Raw genomic sequence first — 15,275 nt, 5'->3', positions numbered from 1 at the left:
GGGCTGCGCCTGGTGCGGGTGTTTTGCCTATCGCCCCCACAAGCCTCCGCGGCTGCAAGGCGGGCGGTAAAATTAGTCAATCTCTGAGGAATTTAGAGGTGATAAAATAAACTGAAAGGAAATACGACTGCTGGAGATGTTTTTTACTTGGAGCTCTGGAAAATTATGCCGAAGATAAGCTTACGCTAGGGTGTTCTAGCTGCAAAGTGATTTAATTTCCGGCCTTTAAATAACCTCGCTAGAAAACAGGTCTTCACTTGGTGGGAGCTGCTGCTGCTGCTCCCCCTCTACGCCGTAACTCCAGGGGAGGCCGTGCGGTGTTCCTTCAGCGTCGCCGTGTCTTTTTCTTCCCCTCCCGGCGGTAACGACCGGACAGACTTCTTTCCCTCTCCGCCCTTGGGGCCGGCTGGGGCGTTTACAGAGCTACTGGCTGTCTTTCCCTCTCCGCCCTTGGGGCCGGCTGGGGCGTTTACAGAGCTACTGGCTGCACGCAAAACAGGTTAAGCAAGCTGGTTTTCTTTGCTCTTCCACCTCCCAGCTGCGATTCCTCGACCTTTTCGGCACCAGGGACCGGTTTCGTGGAAAACAATTTTTCCACAGAGCGGGGGAAGGTTTGTTCAGGCGGTAATGCGAGCGATGGGGAGCGGCAGATGAAGCTTCGCTCGCTGGCCCGCTGCTCACCTCTTGCTGTGCGGCCCGGTTCCTAACAGGCCGCGGACTGCTACCGGTCCGCGGCCCAGGGGTTGGGGACCCCTGCCCTAGCGACTTTAGCTTTTCCTTCTGAGAACTGGGCCGCTCAGGTGGGTCACCCCCGCATCTCTCTCCTGCTCCCTGGCCGCCAGACCCCTGTCCCGGCCATTCGGGGATGACGGAGTGGACAGGCCTCCTCCAGCTAAAGTGGGGTCACGAAAGGTCCGTACCTGGCCATGCCTTCCTCTTGGCTGCCACCGGGGGCCTGCCCGCAGTGTCCCAGGGGTGGGGGCCCACGTCTGGACCACATACACGCTCACTCACTCATCTTTGAAACGTCTCGGCGCCTCCTAGCAGCCATGGTAGTAATAGGACCTAACATTCATTGAGTACCTACTGTATGCCAGGTGCTTCCACCCTGTGCTCCAAAGCAAGGCGGGGCGGGCTGCGGCAGGAAGTGTGGAAGGGCAGGAGGAGCCGGAGATGAGGGGCCTGGGAGAGGATGCCTGACCCTGGGGAAGGACACGTTCGGGGGAAATGGCTTACAGTGCCCCAGGGCCTGCACTGGGTGTTGGGGACACAGCGGTGGCCACTGCAGTCCCGGTTCCTGCCCTCGCAGAGCTCAGGGACCAACAGGAGACAGGCAGACCGCCAAGTGGGTGTCTGGTCTGGTTCCCGATGGTGAGCATCCCACTGAAGGGCACAGTCAGGGCCTCTGAGAAAGACCAGGGCATTGGGGGGGGGGGTTCCTGGCGGGGGGTTCCTATTCTGAATTGCACTGGGTGGTCAGGGAGGGAGGAGACTTTTCAGCTATGACCTGGAGCCTGAGAGAACCTTCCAGACCTACCTGACGGGTTTCATAATCCTGGGAGCCCCACTCCCTGGAGGTGGATGCGTCTACCACAACCAGGAGGCTAAAGTCATTCTCTTCCTGTTTCATAGGGAGTGCTCTGCACAGGGCATACAGTAGGCACTCAATCGATGCAAATTCTTTTTTTTTTAAATGAATTTATTCATTTTATTTATTTATTTTTGGCTGCATTGGGTCTTTGTTGCTGTGCGCAGGCTTTCTCTAGTTGTGGCGAGCAGGGGCTACTCTCCCTTGCGTGGGCTTCTCATTGTTGTGGCTTCTCTTGTTGCGGAGCATAGGCTCTAGGCGTGAAGGCTTCAGTAGTTGTGGCACACAGGTTCACTAGTTGTGGCACACCGGGCTTAGTTGCTCCGCAGCATGTGGGATCTTCCCGGACCAGGGCTCGAACTCGTGTTTCCTACATAGGCAGGCGAATTCTTAACCACTGCGCCACCAGGGAAACCCGTAAACTTTACTTTTATTGGTGTAATTTGTGTTGAAATAGGCCCGTGTGGCAAGCAGCTGCTGTGTTGGGCAGCGCCGTCTAGCGCTCACTCCCATGTAGGGAAACATGCGGTCCTGGAGAGCAAGTGAAAGTCATGGTCACAGAAAAGGAGTACAGCGGGAGGTGCGGGTGGAGAGAGTTCCAAATCTAAGCCAAAGACGCAGGGAAGAACCAGACCCCAGGCCCGCCCTTCTGGGGACAGTCGGGAATTTAGAAGATGGGCTGGATTTTGGAGGATGCTGTGGTCATCATGTGGTACCTGTCTGGGATGTGTGGGTGGCATTGGGACCTGGAGCCTGGGCTGGGGCTCACTGAGAAAGTGCTGGAAGGTGGACAGTGAACAGTCCAGGTCGAAAGAGTGTCAGGCAGAGGGCGCAGCCAGGGCAAAGGCTCTGAGGCAGGCCTGGCGCTGATCGTTAGAGGCAGAGCGAGGAGAAGCCCCCGTGTCTGGAGCAGAGTGAACAAGCGAGAGTGTGGGGCCTGGAGGACACCTTTGTTGAGGGGGCAGTGGGCAGCCATGGAGGATTGGGAGCAAGGGAGGTTCCTGACCTAACAGGCTTGAGATTTTATTGTTACTTTTTTTTTTATTTTGGCTGCGCCGGCTCTTAATTGTGGCATGCGGAATCTTTAGTTGAGGCATGCGAACTCTTAGTTGCAGCATGCATGCGGGCTCCAGTTCCCCGACCAGGGATGGAACCCGGGCCCCCTGCATTGCGCGAAGTCTTACCCACTGGACCACCAGGGAAGTCCCTGTTGTTACTGTTATTTTATTGTCGCTGCATCGTTGGGGCCATAGGACCCTCCGGGGTTCTCACTCAGAGCCCTGACACTGCAGGGAAGGGACCCAAGGCCCTCACCACACCTGCAGCCCCTGTGCCCAGCCACCCAGACCGCCAGGCTCCACCCCCATAGCCCAGCAGCGGAGGCTGAGGCTCTGGGGTTTCCTGCAACCCCAGGTCCTCCAGCCCCTGGCCCGCGTCCCTCTGGCATCACGGAGATCCTGCCCCAGAATACCTGGATCCGCCCCCAGTAAGCCTGCATCATTCCACACCTCGCCTACCCCCACCGCAGTCTCCCCGGGATCAGTCCAGGACAAAGAGGTGAGTGCAGGGGCGTGGGGGGGCGGCAGGGGCGGGGGGGGGGGCGCTGGTCAAGGGCGGAGGGCAGCTGCAGAGGCCCCAGACCTCCCTGCCACGTTCTGAGGCTGAGCCAAAATTCCTAAGATTTTGACACGTATTGACTCAACATGCCCTTACCTCAGCTGACTGGGGATTGGAACCCAGGCCCAGGTGGGGGCCACTGAGGTCGTAGGATTATACAGAACCACATAATTCTGTAAGTTTTAGGTCCTGGGGGAGTTTCTCAAATTATAATATTCCAAGCTTTTGGAACCCCAGGGTTTCAAAATCTGGGATGTCTGATCTGAATTTCTTGAGTTCCAGGAGGCTGAGAATCTAGACCATGGGTCAATAAGCTTTTTTCTTTCTTTCTTTCTCTTTTTTTTCTTTTTTAAGCTTTTTTCTGTAAAAGACCAAAAAGTTAATATTTTCAACTTTGCAGCCCAGAGACTACTCAGCCACAGTCTGTACACAAACAGCTGGGCGCCAATAAAACTCTGTCCAAACATGGAAATTTGGATATTATATGATTTCCAAGTGTCATGGAATAGTATTCTTCTTTTGATTCTTTAAAACCTCTTAAAAATGTAAAAACCATTCTTAGCTCGGGGGCTATACCGGAAAAAAAAAAAAAATAGCATCTGAATTTGGCCCATGGTCCAGAACAGCGTTGGGCAGTAGAAAAATCAGACAAACCATACACAGAATTTTAAATGTTGGCTCATGTTAAAGAACTAAAAGAGAATAGTTTTGGTCATATATTTCACTTCACTTGATATCTGGGAAATATGATCATTGCAACAGGTAATCGATATGAAAAATGATGTACGAGGTATTTCACACCTGTTTCTGTCCTGAGTCTGAAATCTGGCCTGTTTCCCGACACTGACATTTCCTCGGAGACACTCATATGTAGCCTGACTGCGTAAAACTGACGCTGAAAAGGAAAGTGCGTGCACACCCAAGTGGTTTCACGTATACTCAGACATTTTCCAAAAACTGGATCCAGTGTTGGTTTGTACTTTTAAATTGGAATCAATTAAAATCTAGGAAAGTGAAGCCTTCCCTTCTTTGGCCTTGCCAGCCACACCTCCAGGACTCAGGAGCCGCGCAGCCAGCGGGTTGGGGCCCAGGAGGGCATTCTCGGTGCCATCTCGGTCCCATTGGTCAGCACTGGTCTAAATGCCGAGATTCGCGTCACCCAGCACTTATGTGGTGCCTACAATGTCCCAGGCATTTTTCTGGGCACCTGGTGAATGTCAATGCCTGGGAGGTAAGCCCATTTCTCAGGCGGGAGACTGAGGCCTGGAGGCGTTGGGGGGCTTGTCCATTTCACCAGAGGGAAGGCAGGCAGGTGGTTCTAAAGTTTGGAATCATCTAGGCTCAGTCTTCTGTGGTTTAGCTCCTGTCCAGCCCTGCAGAGGCCCCACAACTGCCTGGCGCCCCAGACATGGCCGGCCACTGCACTGGAGTATGCCTGTTTCGGTGGGTATCAGCGGGCATCACGTGCAACTTCCCTGTCCAGAGGCCCCCAGCTCTGGATGGTGTCCCAAGAGAGTCACTGGTGGCCCCCCTGGACAAGCACCAGGGGTCGGGGCATGACAGGAGGACCATGGGCGTGTTGCTGGCAGCCACTGACCACCCCAGGTTGGAGTAGGTGCTCAGGGGACTGGCTCGAGCCTCCTTCCCCACAGTAACCTGGGTCCTGCCCACCCCCGTGCCCCCGCGGGACCTGCAAGGGGTCCACCCGAACCGCCCTCTGCCCCCACAACTCCCCACCTAGACACTGACGAACCACCCCGTTCCCACACTCCACCGCACTGTCTCATTGTTGACCACTGGTTCCCATTTTCACACATGAGGAAACACACCCAGCAGGGAAGGGACTCACCCAAGACCACCCAGCTAGGACTTGAACCCTGAAGAAAGCCTTCAGATAGATGGAATGGGAGACGTACAGTCAGGGAAAGTCAGTAGATATCCAGGGAGTGGGGTGCCAGGGAGGAGTGCTCCCAGGGAAGGGCAGGGTGAGTCATCTCTAAGCCCTCACAGAGCCCAACCAGCGACTTGTCAAATGTGTCAAACTCCTACTTATGCTTCAAAACCCCACATCACACATCCCCTCCTACATGCCTCTTTCCTTCACCCCTCCAGTGGAGCACCCACTCCCTCCCCAGTTTCCTCCACCGCAGGTCCCTCCTTCTGTCCTTTACCTGCTCGCATGGAGCAGGGGTGCCTATGCCTGGGTTTGTCTTCCCAGGGATGGACAGGGCCAGAGCCAAGGTCTCCTGGGAGCCAGTATCGCCTAGCAAGGGGCTGGCCCAGAGGCCCCGTCAGGGAGCTTTCGATGAATGAATGAATAGGTGTGTGAATGAATGAGTGAGTTACTGAAGAAATGAATTTATTTATTCTATTATTAATTTATTGATTTATCTGTACAAGCAGGCAGCTCCTATTGAGTGCCAAGTGTGTGCCTGGCCTGGTTCCCTTGGCAGCCTCAGCCCTACCCCCAAGGCATCTCCTGACTTCAACTCTCTGTTGTTTCAACCCCTACCCATTCCCCACCATCCCTCAGCCCAGAATTGAAGGCCCCTTCACATCCCCTACTTCCCCAACCTATCAGATTGATCTCTACACGCTTTCAACCACTGACGGTCCCTCCAGGTCTTTGCATGTTCTGCCAGGAACACTAATCCCTTTTGGACTGGCAAACTCCTACTCATCCACCAAAGCCCCAGCGCCAATGGCCCCTCCTCTGAAGAGCCTGCCCTGGTTCCCTTGCTAACCATCCAGCTAGGAGAGTTCCCAGAAGGGGGCCTAGACTGGGAGGCGCCTCTAAGTGGCAGAGAGGGGGTTCCTCATTAGTGTCCCAAGGGAATTAGGGCCCCATCCAACCATTCCCCGCTGCCATCATCGTGCAAAAGGGTAAACTGAGACCCAGAAAGGGTGAGAGAACCGCCTGGGGGCTCCCAGCAGGGAGAGGGCAGGGGTGCCGGGTCTCGGCGGTGCGGGGCCCCGGTCCCTCCCTGCCTCAGTCTCCCGTGGGTTCAGAGGGGGCGGAGCCCTCCGGGCGGCTGATGACAGGGTGCTGCGCCGGGGCGGGGGTCGGGCGGTTGAGGGGCTCAGGAAGCCCGCAGCCGCAGGAATCCGGCGCCGAGCGGCCTTATAAGGACATGTGCGCCGGGCGCCAATCAGCGGCGGGGGCGGGGCGCCGGGTCCGCGTCCCCCGCCGGCTCGCTTGCCAGCCCGGCCGGCCGTCCGTCCCGTCCGGTCCCTTCCCGTCCCTTCCCGCGGCGCCGCGCCCGCCAGCCATGAGCTCCACGCAGTTCAACAAGGGGCCCTCGTACGGGCTCTCGGCCGAGGTCAAGAACCGGGTGAGTGAGGGGCGCACCCCCGCCCCGCCAGCCCAGCCCGTCGCACCCTCCGCTGCTGCAGGGCGGGCGCCCCGCCGGACCCCCAGCGTCGGGGGCGGCCCTCCTCCTCCCTAACCTCTGGGGGGTGCCCCCGACGCTCCCCCAACTCGGCGGAAGCAGTGAGGTGTGTGCTCTGGCAGCCCCCAACATCTGGGAGCGGTTGGGTCTAACCCCTTCCGCAGCCCTGCTCCTCCAGCCCTCCCCCGCCTGAAGCCCCCCGTCCACCGCTCTCAACCCCCCAGCCCTGGGCCCCTCCAGAGCTTCAAGGCCTGAGAAGGCCCGAGGGAACCCCAGCGGCCCCCTTCTCATCCCCCTCCCCCACTTCTGCTTTTGGGGCCACTTAAGCTTAGGGGAGGGGAAGGGGGCGGGCCGGGTGTTTGTGAGAAGCCCGTTGCCCCCCCCAGGAATTTCCCGACCTCTTACACCTGGGAGGCGGGGCACCCAGGGGGAAGGTGGAGTTGAGGGGGCCCGCCCTGCTGTTCCCGTCCACATTCTCTTTGTCCCCGTCTGACAAACTTTAAAGGGATAGCAAAGGCGTCCGCAGGACCCGTGGGGTCCCCTGAATGTGACCCTAAGATGTGGGTTTTGTAACTTGCAAACGCGGGCTGGGACCTGGGGACACACTTTTAAAGGAAGCACTTGTGGTTCTGGCTCAGAGAGAGGGGCAGGCACTTCTGCAAGGCCATGCAGCAGGGTCAGCGCACCTAGGGAGAGAGGAGCAGAGGATGATCCCAGCCCTGAGGGAGGTCCTAAGCCTCACCCGCAAGGGTCATCCAGCTGGAAGGGGAGTTTGTCATCCCTGTCCGCCCGACAAGCACACACCGCCACCTGGGAGTGTGGTCCCACAGCGGCAGCCGCCCTGCCGGGAGCCTGCCTGGGCACGCCGGGGACACAGCCCTGCCAGCCCCCAGGCCCCTGCCCGGTCGGCACTCCAGGGCCTGCAGACACGGGGGAGAGTTTCCGCATCACCTCTGTGAGCCCCGAGGAGCCTCCTTCCAGCCCGTTTGGGAAGTTGAGGGACCGAGCATGGTCACTGGGCAAGCTCCTCATGATTCCCCCTTAAACACACAATTCCCCACTCCAGCAATAATGCCACGGTGAGGAGGGGGGTGTTTACAGGCCCCACCCAGCGCCAAGATGGTCTAAGACCCCTGGTTTGCACACGGGGTTCAGAGACATCGCTCAAACTGCCCAGAACCACACAGCTGGCCAGAGGCAGAGTCAGTCAGGACTCACACCCAGACCTGCCGCAGCCACTGCCCCATGGCCACTGGTCCTCCTGGCAGTCCAGGCATCTCCCCTGAGGCAGCAGGAAGTGGGTGAGAGTACAGCACCCCAGCGAGGTGGGGGCTGCTTCCTGCGATGGAGTGTGTGGAGCCAGGTTGACATCTGCCCTGTCGGGGATGAGGTCAGAAGGCTTCTTGTGACCAGCCCTCAGTTTGCAGGTCTGGAGAATGGGCGGGCCACCCCCGAATTGGAAACCAGGTTCCTGTGGCTTCTCAGCCACACCCCATCTACTTTACCAGCTGCTTGAGAGGAGGAGGGGGACCCGGGGCCCTCTCTGCCCAGCCCCCCAGGCCTCAGTCCCCCACCCCCCTGTGGCCCGGAGGCAGGCTGAGGTCCAGTGTATCCCTCTGAGATCCCCGGCCGGCTGGGGGGCCTGGACCACTGGGAACAGCTGGTCCCGATTTAGCAGGGAGGCAGCGGCTGCATTCCTGGCAGTTTGCGGTGGGGAGGAATGTGCTGAAGGCTGGCTGGGCAGCGGGGAGGAAGGCAGCCGCTGCGGGCGGGGCTGGGCCAGGCGCCTCTGCTGGGACGCTGGCCCCCTGGCCCCTGCGAGCCGTCAGGGACGGGGCCCAGCTGGGCAGGCGGGCCAGGCGTCCAGACCAGCCTGCCTGCTTCAAGCTCGGCTCTCGTAATGACACCCTCTGCTTCCTCCAGCCCTGCTGCTCCCTGGCCCGCGGGAACCAGAGACCCGCCCGAACCAGAGACCGGGCACATGGGGTTAGCAGGCCAACCTCCCGCCTTTGTGTCCCCTGTGCTTTGGGCGGCTCAGCCCTGGTCCTGCGTCTGGGGCTTTATATTCAGGAAGCAGGAAGCGGCGCCCAAGTTTGGAAAGCCTTATGAAAACAATTCAAACATAAATGGGGAAACGGAGGCACAGGGTGAAAACTTTCCATGGTCATCGGGGAGCTGGGGGCAGAGCTGGGAGGAGGACTTGGGGTTGCAAAGGTAGCTCTGGGTCCCTTTGCCCTCCGGGTGTGTGGAGGAGAGGAAGAGAGAGAGGCAGGGACGGCGTGAGTAAAGGTGGGCAGGGGTCTGGGGTAGAAGCCCACCCAGCTGGGCAGCCAGGTCCTCAGCTTCTTACCACCCCTCCAGGGAGCCGCCCTGGGGCTGCCCGCACACCACACCGTCCTGGGTCTCCCTGGGTGCTGTGAGATGCTGTCGTGGGGAGCGGGGAGTGTTGTGTCTGGACAGCAGTGAGCGCTGATGCAGGACCATGAGCATCTTTATCCAGAGACAGCCTGAGCTGGACGGCGCGGCTTGTAGTGAGGATGGAACGGATTGTAGTGAGGATGGAACGTAAGCTAGGAGATAGATCATATGGCAGAAGGTGGAAAAAAGCTAGAAAGAAAATAAAGCGGGGGTGGGGGGGATGAGGAGGGCTGTCATAGCCAGGTGGTCAGGGAGGTCCTCTCCAAGCTACAGCTGGAGTGAAGGGAGGGACCCAGCTGTGCAAACATCTGAGTCCAAAGTGACAGCATGTGCAAAGGCCCTGAGGCAGTAACCGGCCCTGTGGCCAGTTCAAGGGGCAGAGAATGGTTTGGTGGTTCCTTAGTAAGTTAAGCTTAGGATTATCTTGTGACCCAGCAATTCTACTCCCTGGTATATACCCAAAAGAACTGAAAACAAGTGTTCAAATAAAACTTGTAAATGGATGTCTATAGCAGCTTGATTCACAAGAGCCAAAAGGTGGAAACAGCCCAAATACCTATCAGCAGGTTAATGGTTAAACACGTGTCCCTCCACACATGGTAACATCACTCAGCCATGAAAATGGGTGAAGCCCTGACACTCGCTACAGCGTGGACGGACCCTGAGACCATGATGCTCAGTGAGAGAAGCCAGACACAAAAGGCTACACAGGGTGTGATTCCATTTATGTGAAACGTCCAGAACAGGCCAATACACAGATACAGAGAGTGAGTTCATGGTTGTCAGGGGCTGAGGGCAGGGAGGAGTGGGAGGTGGCAGCTTATAGGGACGGGCTTCCTTTTGAGATGACGGAATATTCTGGAACCAGACAGAGGTGATGGTTGCACAACCTGGTGAGTGTACTAAATGCCACTGATTTATGAGCTTTAAAATGAGCTTTAAAATGTTGTGTGTTTCTCAACACAATTTAAAAACAACAGAGAAAGGCCAGTGTCTCTAGTGCTGGGAGACCAGGGAGGTGGCAGACGTGGGGGCAGATCCTTCCGGGGCCGTGTTGGCTGCCCTGTGGGGTTTGACACCAGTGAAAGTAGATTAGCCCCGACGATTGTCAGTGAGAGATTTGGGGTGGTTTATCTGTGCTGATGGGAAAGGGTCTGCTTGGGTGGTGTGGGGACCTCCAGACCCCTCGGTCTTTTCTTCCCCTGGAGCCCTGGGCCCTGCCCCATTAGGAGCTTCACTGGGCTCCTGCTGGGTATGTGCTCACGCCAACACTGTGCCCTCTGCCCTCTGCCCCTCCAGCTCCTATCCAAATATGACCCTCAGAAGGAGGCAGAGCTCCGAAGCTGGATCGAGGGACTCACTGGCCTCTCCATCGGCCCCGACTTCCAGAAGGGTCTGAAGGATGGGATCATCTTGTGCACGTGAGTGCGTGTATCCGCATATGCTCATCACCCTGACTGTTCTGCACAATGAGGTCACGCTCCACGTGCTGTGTGACGCCTGCTTGCTTTTCCTGATGGGTCTCTGGTCTTTCTTGCTCTTCTTCCTTTTTCTTGTGTTACTGCTTTGTCTAGGATCTCTAACAGGGAGCATCCTCTCGGGAGAGCCTATAACATTTCTGGAAGACCTTCTTTGCTGCGCCCTATTCAGCCATGGTTCAAACATTCCATGGTTTGCACCTTAAAAATGTTAGTGGAAATTCCCAGATTCACTCCCCAGATTCAGTGGTTCTGGATTATACTCCCAGCGCTGGTTATTGTCATTCTTTGGCATCTTTGCATCTTTGGTGGGTGAAGACTGGATTGTAAGAGGGGAAACTGAGGCCCTGAGAGAGGCAGTGAGGTTGGCCAGGAAGGCATGAATTAGTCTCTTGGGTCTCTGAAGTTCTCCTACACTAATGGAGGTTCCCTTTTCCCCACCATCCCATGTGTCCCCCCCCAGACTCATGAATAAGCTGCAGCCAGGCTCAATCCCTAAGATCAACCGCTCCATGCAGAACTGGCACCAGGTGAGGCACGGGGGGGTGGAATGAGGATGGGGCTGGGGGACCCCATCTGACGGGTGGGTAGACCGAGGCCCCTCACTATCCTTTTCCTGCTTCCTCCCAGCTAGAAAACCTCTCCAACTTCATCAAGGCCATGGTCAGCTACGGCATGAACCCTGTGGACCTGTTCGAGGCCAACGACCTGTTTGAGAGTGGGAACCTGACACAGGTGCAGGTGTCTCTTCTCGCCCTGGCCGGGAAGGTGAGGCCCAGAGAGGGGAAGCAATCTGCCCAAAGTAACACAGCGAGCCAGGTGGGGATTTTCAGATGCTGTTCGTTCATTCCTTCACAAAGATTTCTGAGCACCCACGAGGCGCCGGGCACTTTGGATCCAAGGGTGACCAAGGCAGACACAGTCAACCCCTTTATGGGCAGACAACGAACAAATCTCCATTTTTTTATTTACAAAAAATTTTATGTTAGAGCATTTTTAGGTTCACAAGAAAACAGAGTGGAAGGTACAGAGACTTCCCGTCTACCCCCTGCCCCCACTCATGCACACCCGCCCCTACTTTACATAATCACTGAACCTCCGTGGACATCTCGTTAACATCCAGAGTTCCCATTAGGGTTTGCTCTTCAAATCATTGTTTTACAAATTATAAATCGTGAGAAGTGCCTTGAAGGAGAAGAAAGCATAAGGCCGATGTCTAGGGTCTAAAACAGAGAGCAAGACGGCTGGAACAATGTTTCAGGAGGAGGAGGTTTTCACGTCAGGGAATTGTGTTCTGAACGGTGCTTTCAGAAGCCGCCTGCGGCTGCCACGTGGGTAGTGAGGTGGGGAGACCAGGGAGGAGTGGGGGACAGGCGTCCAGGGGAGAGACGATGGCCGTGGCCTGGCCCAGTGGCTGGGGCTGGGTAGAAGGAGGTGATGGAAGGTGAGAGAGATAGGAGGTGATGATGCCCCCTAAAATTCTTGGCCTGTGCAGCTGTAAGGCTGAGGCTGCCATTGCCTAGGGAGGGAAGGCTGGGGGCCACAGGGCTGCTGAGCCCGAGGTGTTGGGCGGCTGGTGCGGGGGGCAGGTTGCAGCCAGATACCTGGGCCTCCCCTGGGCTCACACACCCCGGGCCTGGCTGCGGGGACCCGGCTGCCCCTCCCTGATACTCCCAACCCCTCTTTCCCCCCAGGCCAAGACAAAGGGGCTGCAGAGTGGCGTGGACATCGGCGTCAAATACTCGGAGAAGCAGGAGCGGAACTTTGATGATGCCACCATGAAGGCGGGCCAGTGTGTCATCGGGCTCCAGGTGGGTGCGCGGCTGCTCCAGCCCCAGGGTTCATGGGTGGTGGGCTTGTGATGCGACCCAGGCCCTGTCCAGCCTGGTGGCCCCTCAAGTTCGGGGCAGGGTCTGGAGGCCTGGTGGGGACAGCCTGACCTCTCCCACCTGCGTCCCTGCAGATGGGCACCAACAAATGTGCCAGCCAGTCAGGCATGACGGCTTATGGCACCAGAAGGCATCTGTACGACCCCAAGAACCATATCCTGCCCCCCATGGACCACTCGACCATCAGCCTCCAGATGGGCACAAACAAGTGCGCCAGCCAGGTGGGCCTCCCCAGTCCCCCCGGGCCCCCACCCACCTTACCAAACCCTGAGGGCTCATCCCTGTCGCTGAGAGCATCTCCCGCTGAAAAGCCCACTCTGGGTTTCCCTCCTACCCCTCTGGCCGTGCCTGCTCTGACTCTGCCTCAGCCTGCTGTGTGTCCCAGGGGAAGTTACTAATCAGCTCTGTGCCTCAGTTTCCCTCAAAGTTTTGCCCAGAGGCCCATCCAACTCTGATATTTTTAGACCCTGCAGTTGTCATTTTTCCTGCTATGTTGGTGTATCAGTGTGATGCTTTTGGAGCATTCAGGTCCTGGCAGGCCTGAGCCCCAGCCTGGAGAGCTTCCTGGCTGGCAGGGAGAGCTGGACCCAAACAGCAGATCAACTCAGCACAGAGTCAGAAAAGAGAGGGTTCTGAGCAGGGCTTGGAAGGATCCGTAGGAGTTTGCACTGTGAGTGCAAAGACAGGGAGGTGGGAAAAGGTGTGGGAATTTAGGGGAAGTTCTCTGGGGCCTCTGTTTCCCCTTTTCTTCCTTCCCTGATGCCTCTTCTCTCTCTCCAGGTGGGCATGACAGCTCCAGGGACCCGGCGGCACATCTATGACACCAAGCTGGGGACAGACAAATGTGACAACTCTTCCATGTCCCTGCAGATGGGTTACACGCAGGGCGCCAATCAGAGCGGCCAGGTCTTTGGCCTGGGCCGGCAGATATACGACCCCAAGTACTGCCCGCAAGGCCCAGCGGCCGATGGGGCTCCAGCGGCTGCCGGAGATGTCCCAGACACGGGGGAGGCCCCAGGGTACCCCCCCTACTACCAGGAGGAGGCGGGCTACTGAGGCGCCCATGCGGGCTGTCTCCCATCATTGCCCCATCCGAGTTTTTGGGTTTTTCTGTGTTTTTGTCTTGTTTTTCTTACATGCCTGAGTGCTGCCAGCTGAAGGTCTGGGGAGAAGGGGTGAAGGCCATATCCAGATGCATGTGGGGTGGGGGTCCCCGCCAGGGCACCTCCAGGCATGTTTCCCAACAGGCTTTGGGCCAAGCTGCAGGGGAGAAAGACGAAACCCGGGCAGGGAGGGGGACCGACCCCAAGTGGTTTCCGGTTGCTTCTTCCCTTCTTCTCTTTTCTCTGCCGATCACTTTGTGGTTTCTGTACCCACAGAAGTTTCAGGCCGTTTTAGTGAAATGAAAATACTTTTTTTTTCAGGGGAATGGTAGGGGGATGGTGGAGGGGGCTACTGGGAGAAGGTCAGGCCACAGTCCCAAAATATTTTAGGCCTTGTGAGGTACTGGATTTCCCTAGGACCCTCAGACCACCAACCCTGGCCCCTCCCAGGGGCCCAGTGGGGACACTGAGGCCCAGGCAGGATAGTGCAGTTCTGAGTGGTTGAGGCAAAGCCAGAATCCCCCATACTTGTCCCCACACCCCGCCAAATACTGCACAGGGACCCCCAACTGGACGCCCTCCCAGGGACCAGACCCTGCCCAGGAGCCCTGGGACCAAGAAATAATGTGAAATACCGACTGTGGACCAAAGGAAATAAAACCTCTTTTTCAGAAATGAAGGTGCTGGAGTTGGTGCCCAAGACAGCCTGGAGGACAGTGCCTGTCTTGGATCCCTTCTGGGGCCCTGGGATCTGGGGGTGGGGCAAAGGGCAAACCTCTAAGTAGGTCCTCAGGAAGGCTTCATCCAGCCTCCAGGCCTTTGTGCATTTACTTGTCGCGGAGTTCCCTCCTGGCAAACTCCTACTCATCCTTAAAGCCCCAGCGACGACAACAACAACAAACTCCTTTCATGGAGCCCTTCCCACCCTTCTCACCTTTCCTAGCACCTTCAGAGCTGTGGATCCACACACTTGTTTCGTCAGGATCTTGTGAAATATACCCAATTTTCTGGAGGGGAAACATCTGGAAGTTTCTTCCAAATCGGGGTCACCATCGTGACCCAAGATTCTAATCTTAGAATGTTGAGGGCCCCCTCCCGCTTCTGCCATCGCCTGGCCCACTGTAAGGACCGAGGAATGTTTGTGGAATGAATGAATGAACAAATGATGGCTCTAGTCGAACCCCCGTTTTATGGATGGGCAAATGGAGTCCCAGAGTATTAGGGCGAGTTTGACTAGGACTGGGGTCCCCCCAGGGAGAGTGGGGAGAAAGGGACCTCCTGAGACCAGGAGCTGCGGTATTGCAGGCGGCTATGCAACGTGGGAAGACAGCCTGGCCGGTGTGTTCGGAGGCCAACCCGCGTGGGGTGAGCCGGGCGCCCCTCCTCCTTGCGGTGCTGCAGCAAGAGGCGAGCGATCCCTTTAAGAAACCCGGCTCGGCGCGGCCCAGCTGTGACCCCGCCTCCACCGTCGGCGCGCGCGGCTCCGGCTGGCCCGGCCTCTGAGTGGCGGATATGGCAGCCAATGGGAGCGGATGGAGCGGGGCGGGGCCTGGCCGGGGCGCGGGCGCCGGACGCCAGGTACGGGTCGCTGCCGGGGTGCCGCGCCCGCTGCGAGGGCTCCTCTTAAAGGAGCCGCTCTCCCCAGCCGCTGTCGGGCGGAGGGAAGGAGGCAAGAGCTGGGGGCTGGAACGGTGGGAGTGTCCCGGAGAGAGAGGAAGGCCCTGAGACTCGAGGATGCGGGGGTGCGGATGGGTGGGAAGGAGGCAGATTCCGTGGGAAATCAGGGGTGAGGC

The 15,275-nt window shown here is 57.7% G+C and overlaps 1 protein-coding gene across 2 annotated transcripts; it reads left to right on the top strand.

Moving 5' to 3' along the window:
• Positions 1 to 1,338: 1,338 nt before the first annotated feature.
• On the top strand, positions 1,339 to 14,157 carry CNN2 (calponin 2). Of its 2 annotated transcripts, XM_061190938.1 has the most exons (8): positions 1,339 to 1,371; positions 3,002 to 3,145; positions 10,312 to 10,433; positions 10,954 to 11,020; positions 11,121 to 11,258; positions 12,185 to 12,301; positions 12,454 to 12,600; positions 13,160 to 14,157. In XM_061190938.1, exons 1-8 carry the CDS (start codon positions 1,369 to 1,371, stop codon positions 13,433 to 13,435), a joined length of 1,014 nt encoding a protein of 337 aa, XP_061046921.1. In that variant the 5' UTR covers positions 1,339 to 1,368; the 3' UTR covers positions 13,436 to 14,157. The 2 variants fall into 2 exon arrangements, with proteins under 2 accessions (XP_061046921.1, XP_061046920.1); XM_061190937.1 differs by lacking the exons at positions 1,339 to 1,371; positions 3,002 to 3,145 and adding an exon at positions 6,380 to 6,537.
• The last annotated feature ends 1,118 nt before the right edge of the window (positions 14,158 to 15,275 follow it).

The sequence above is a fragment of the Eubalaena glacialis genome, chromosome 4 (genome assembly GCF_028564815.1).
Source record: "Eubalaena glacialis isolate mEubGla1 chromosome 4, mEubGla1.1.hap2.+ XY, whole genome shotgun sequence".
NCBI lineage: Eukaryota > Metazoa > Chordata > Mammalia > Artiodactyla > Balaenidae > Eubalaena > Eubalaena glacialis.
The sequence above is the reverse complement of the archived record's forward strand: the minus strand, read 5'-3'. Positions and strand labels throughout refer to the sequence as shown.

Coding starts and splice junctions, on each gene's coding strand:
- CNN2 (XM_061190938.1), top strand. Junction 11,021..11,120: donor CCATGCAGAACTGGCACCAG/GTGAGGCACGGG, acceptor GCTTCCTCCCAG/CTAGAAAACCTCTCCAACTT. Junction 12,601..13,159: donor CAAACAAGTGCGCCAGCCAG/GTGGGCCTCCCC, acceptor CTCTCTCTCCAG/GTGGGCATGACAGCTCCAGG.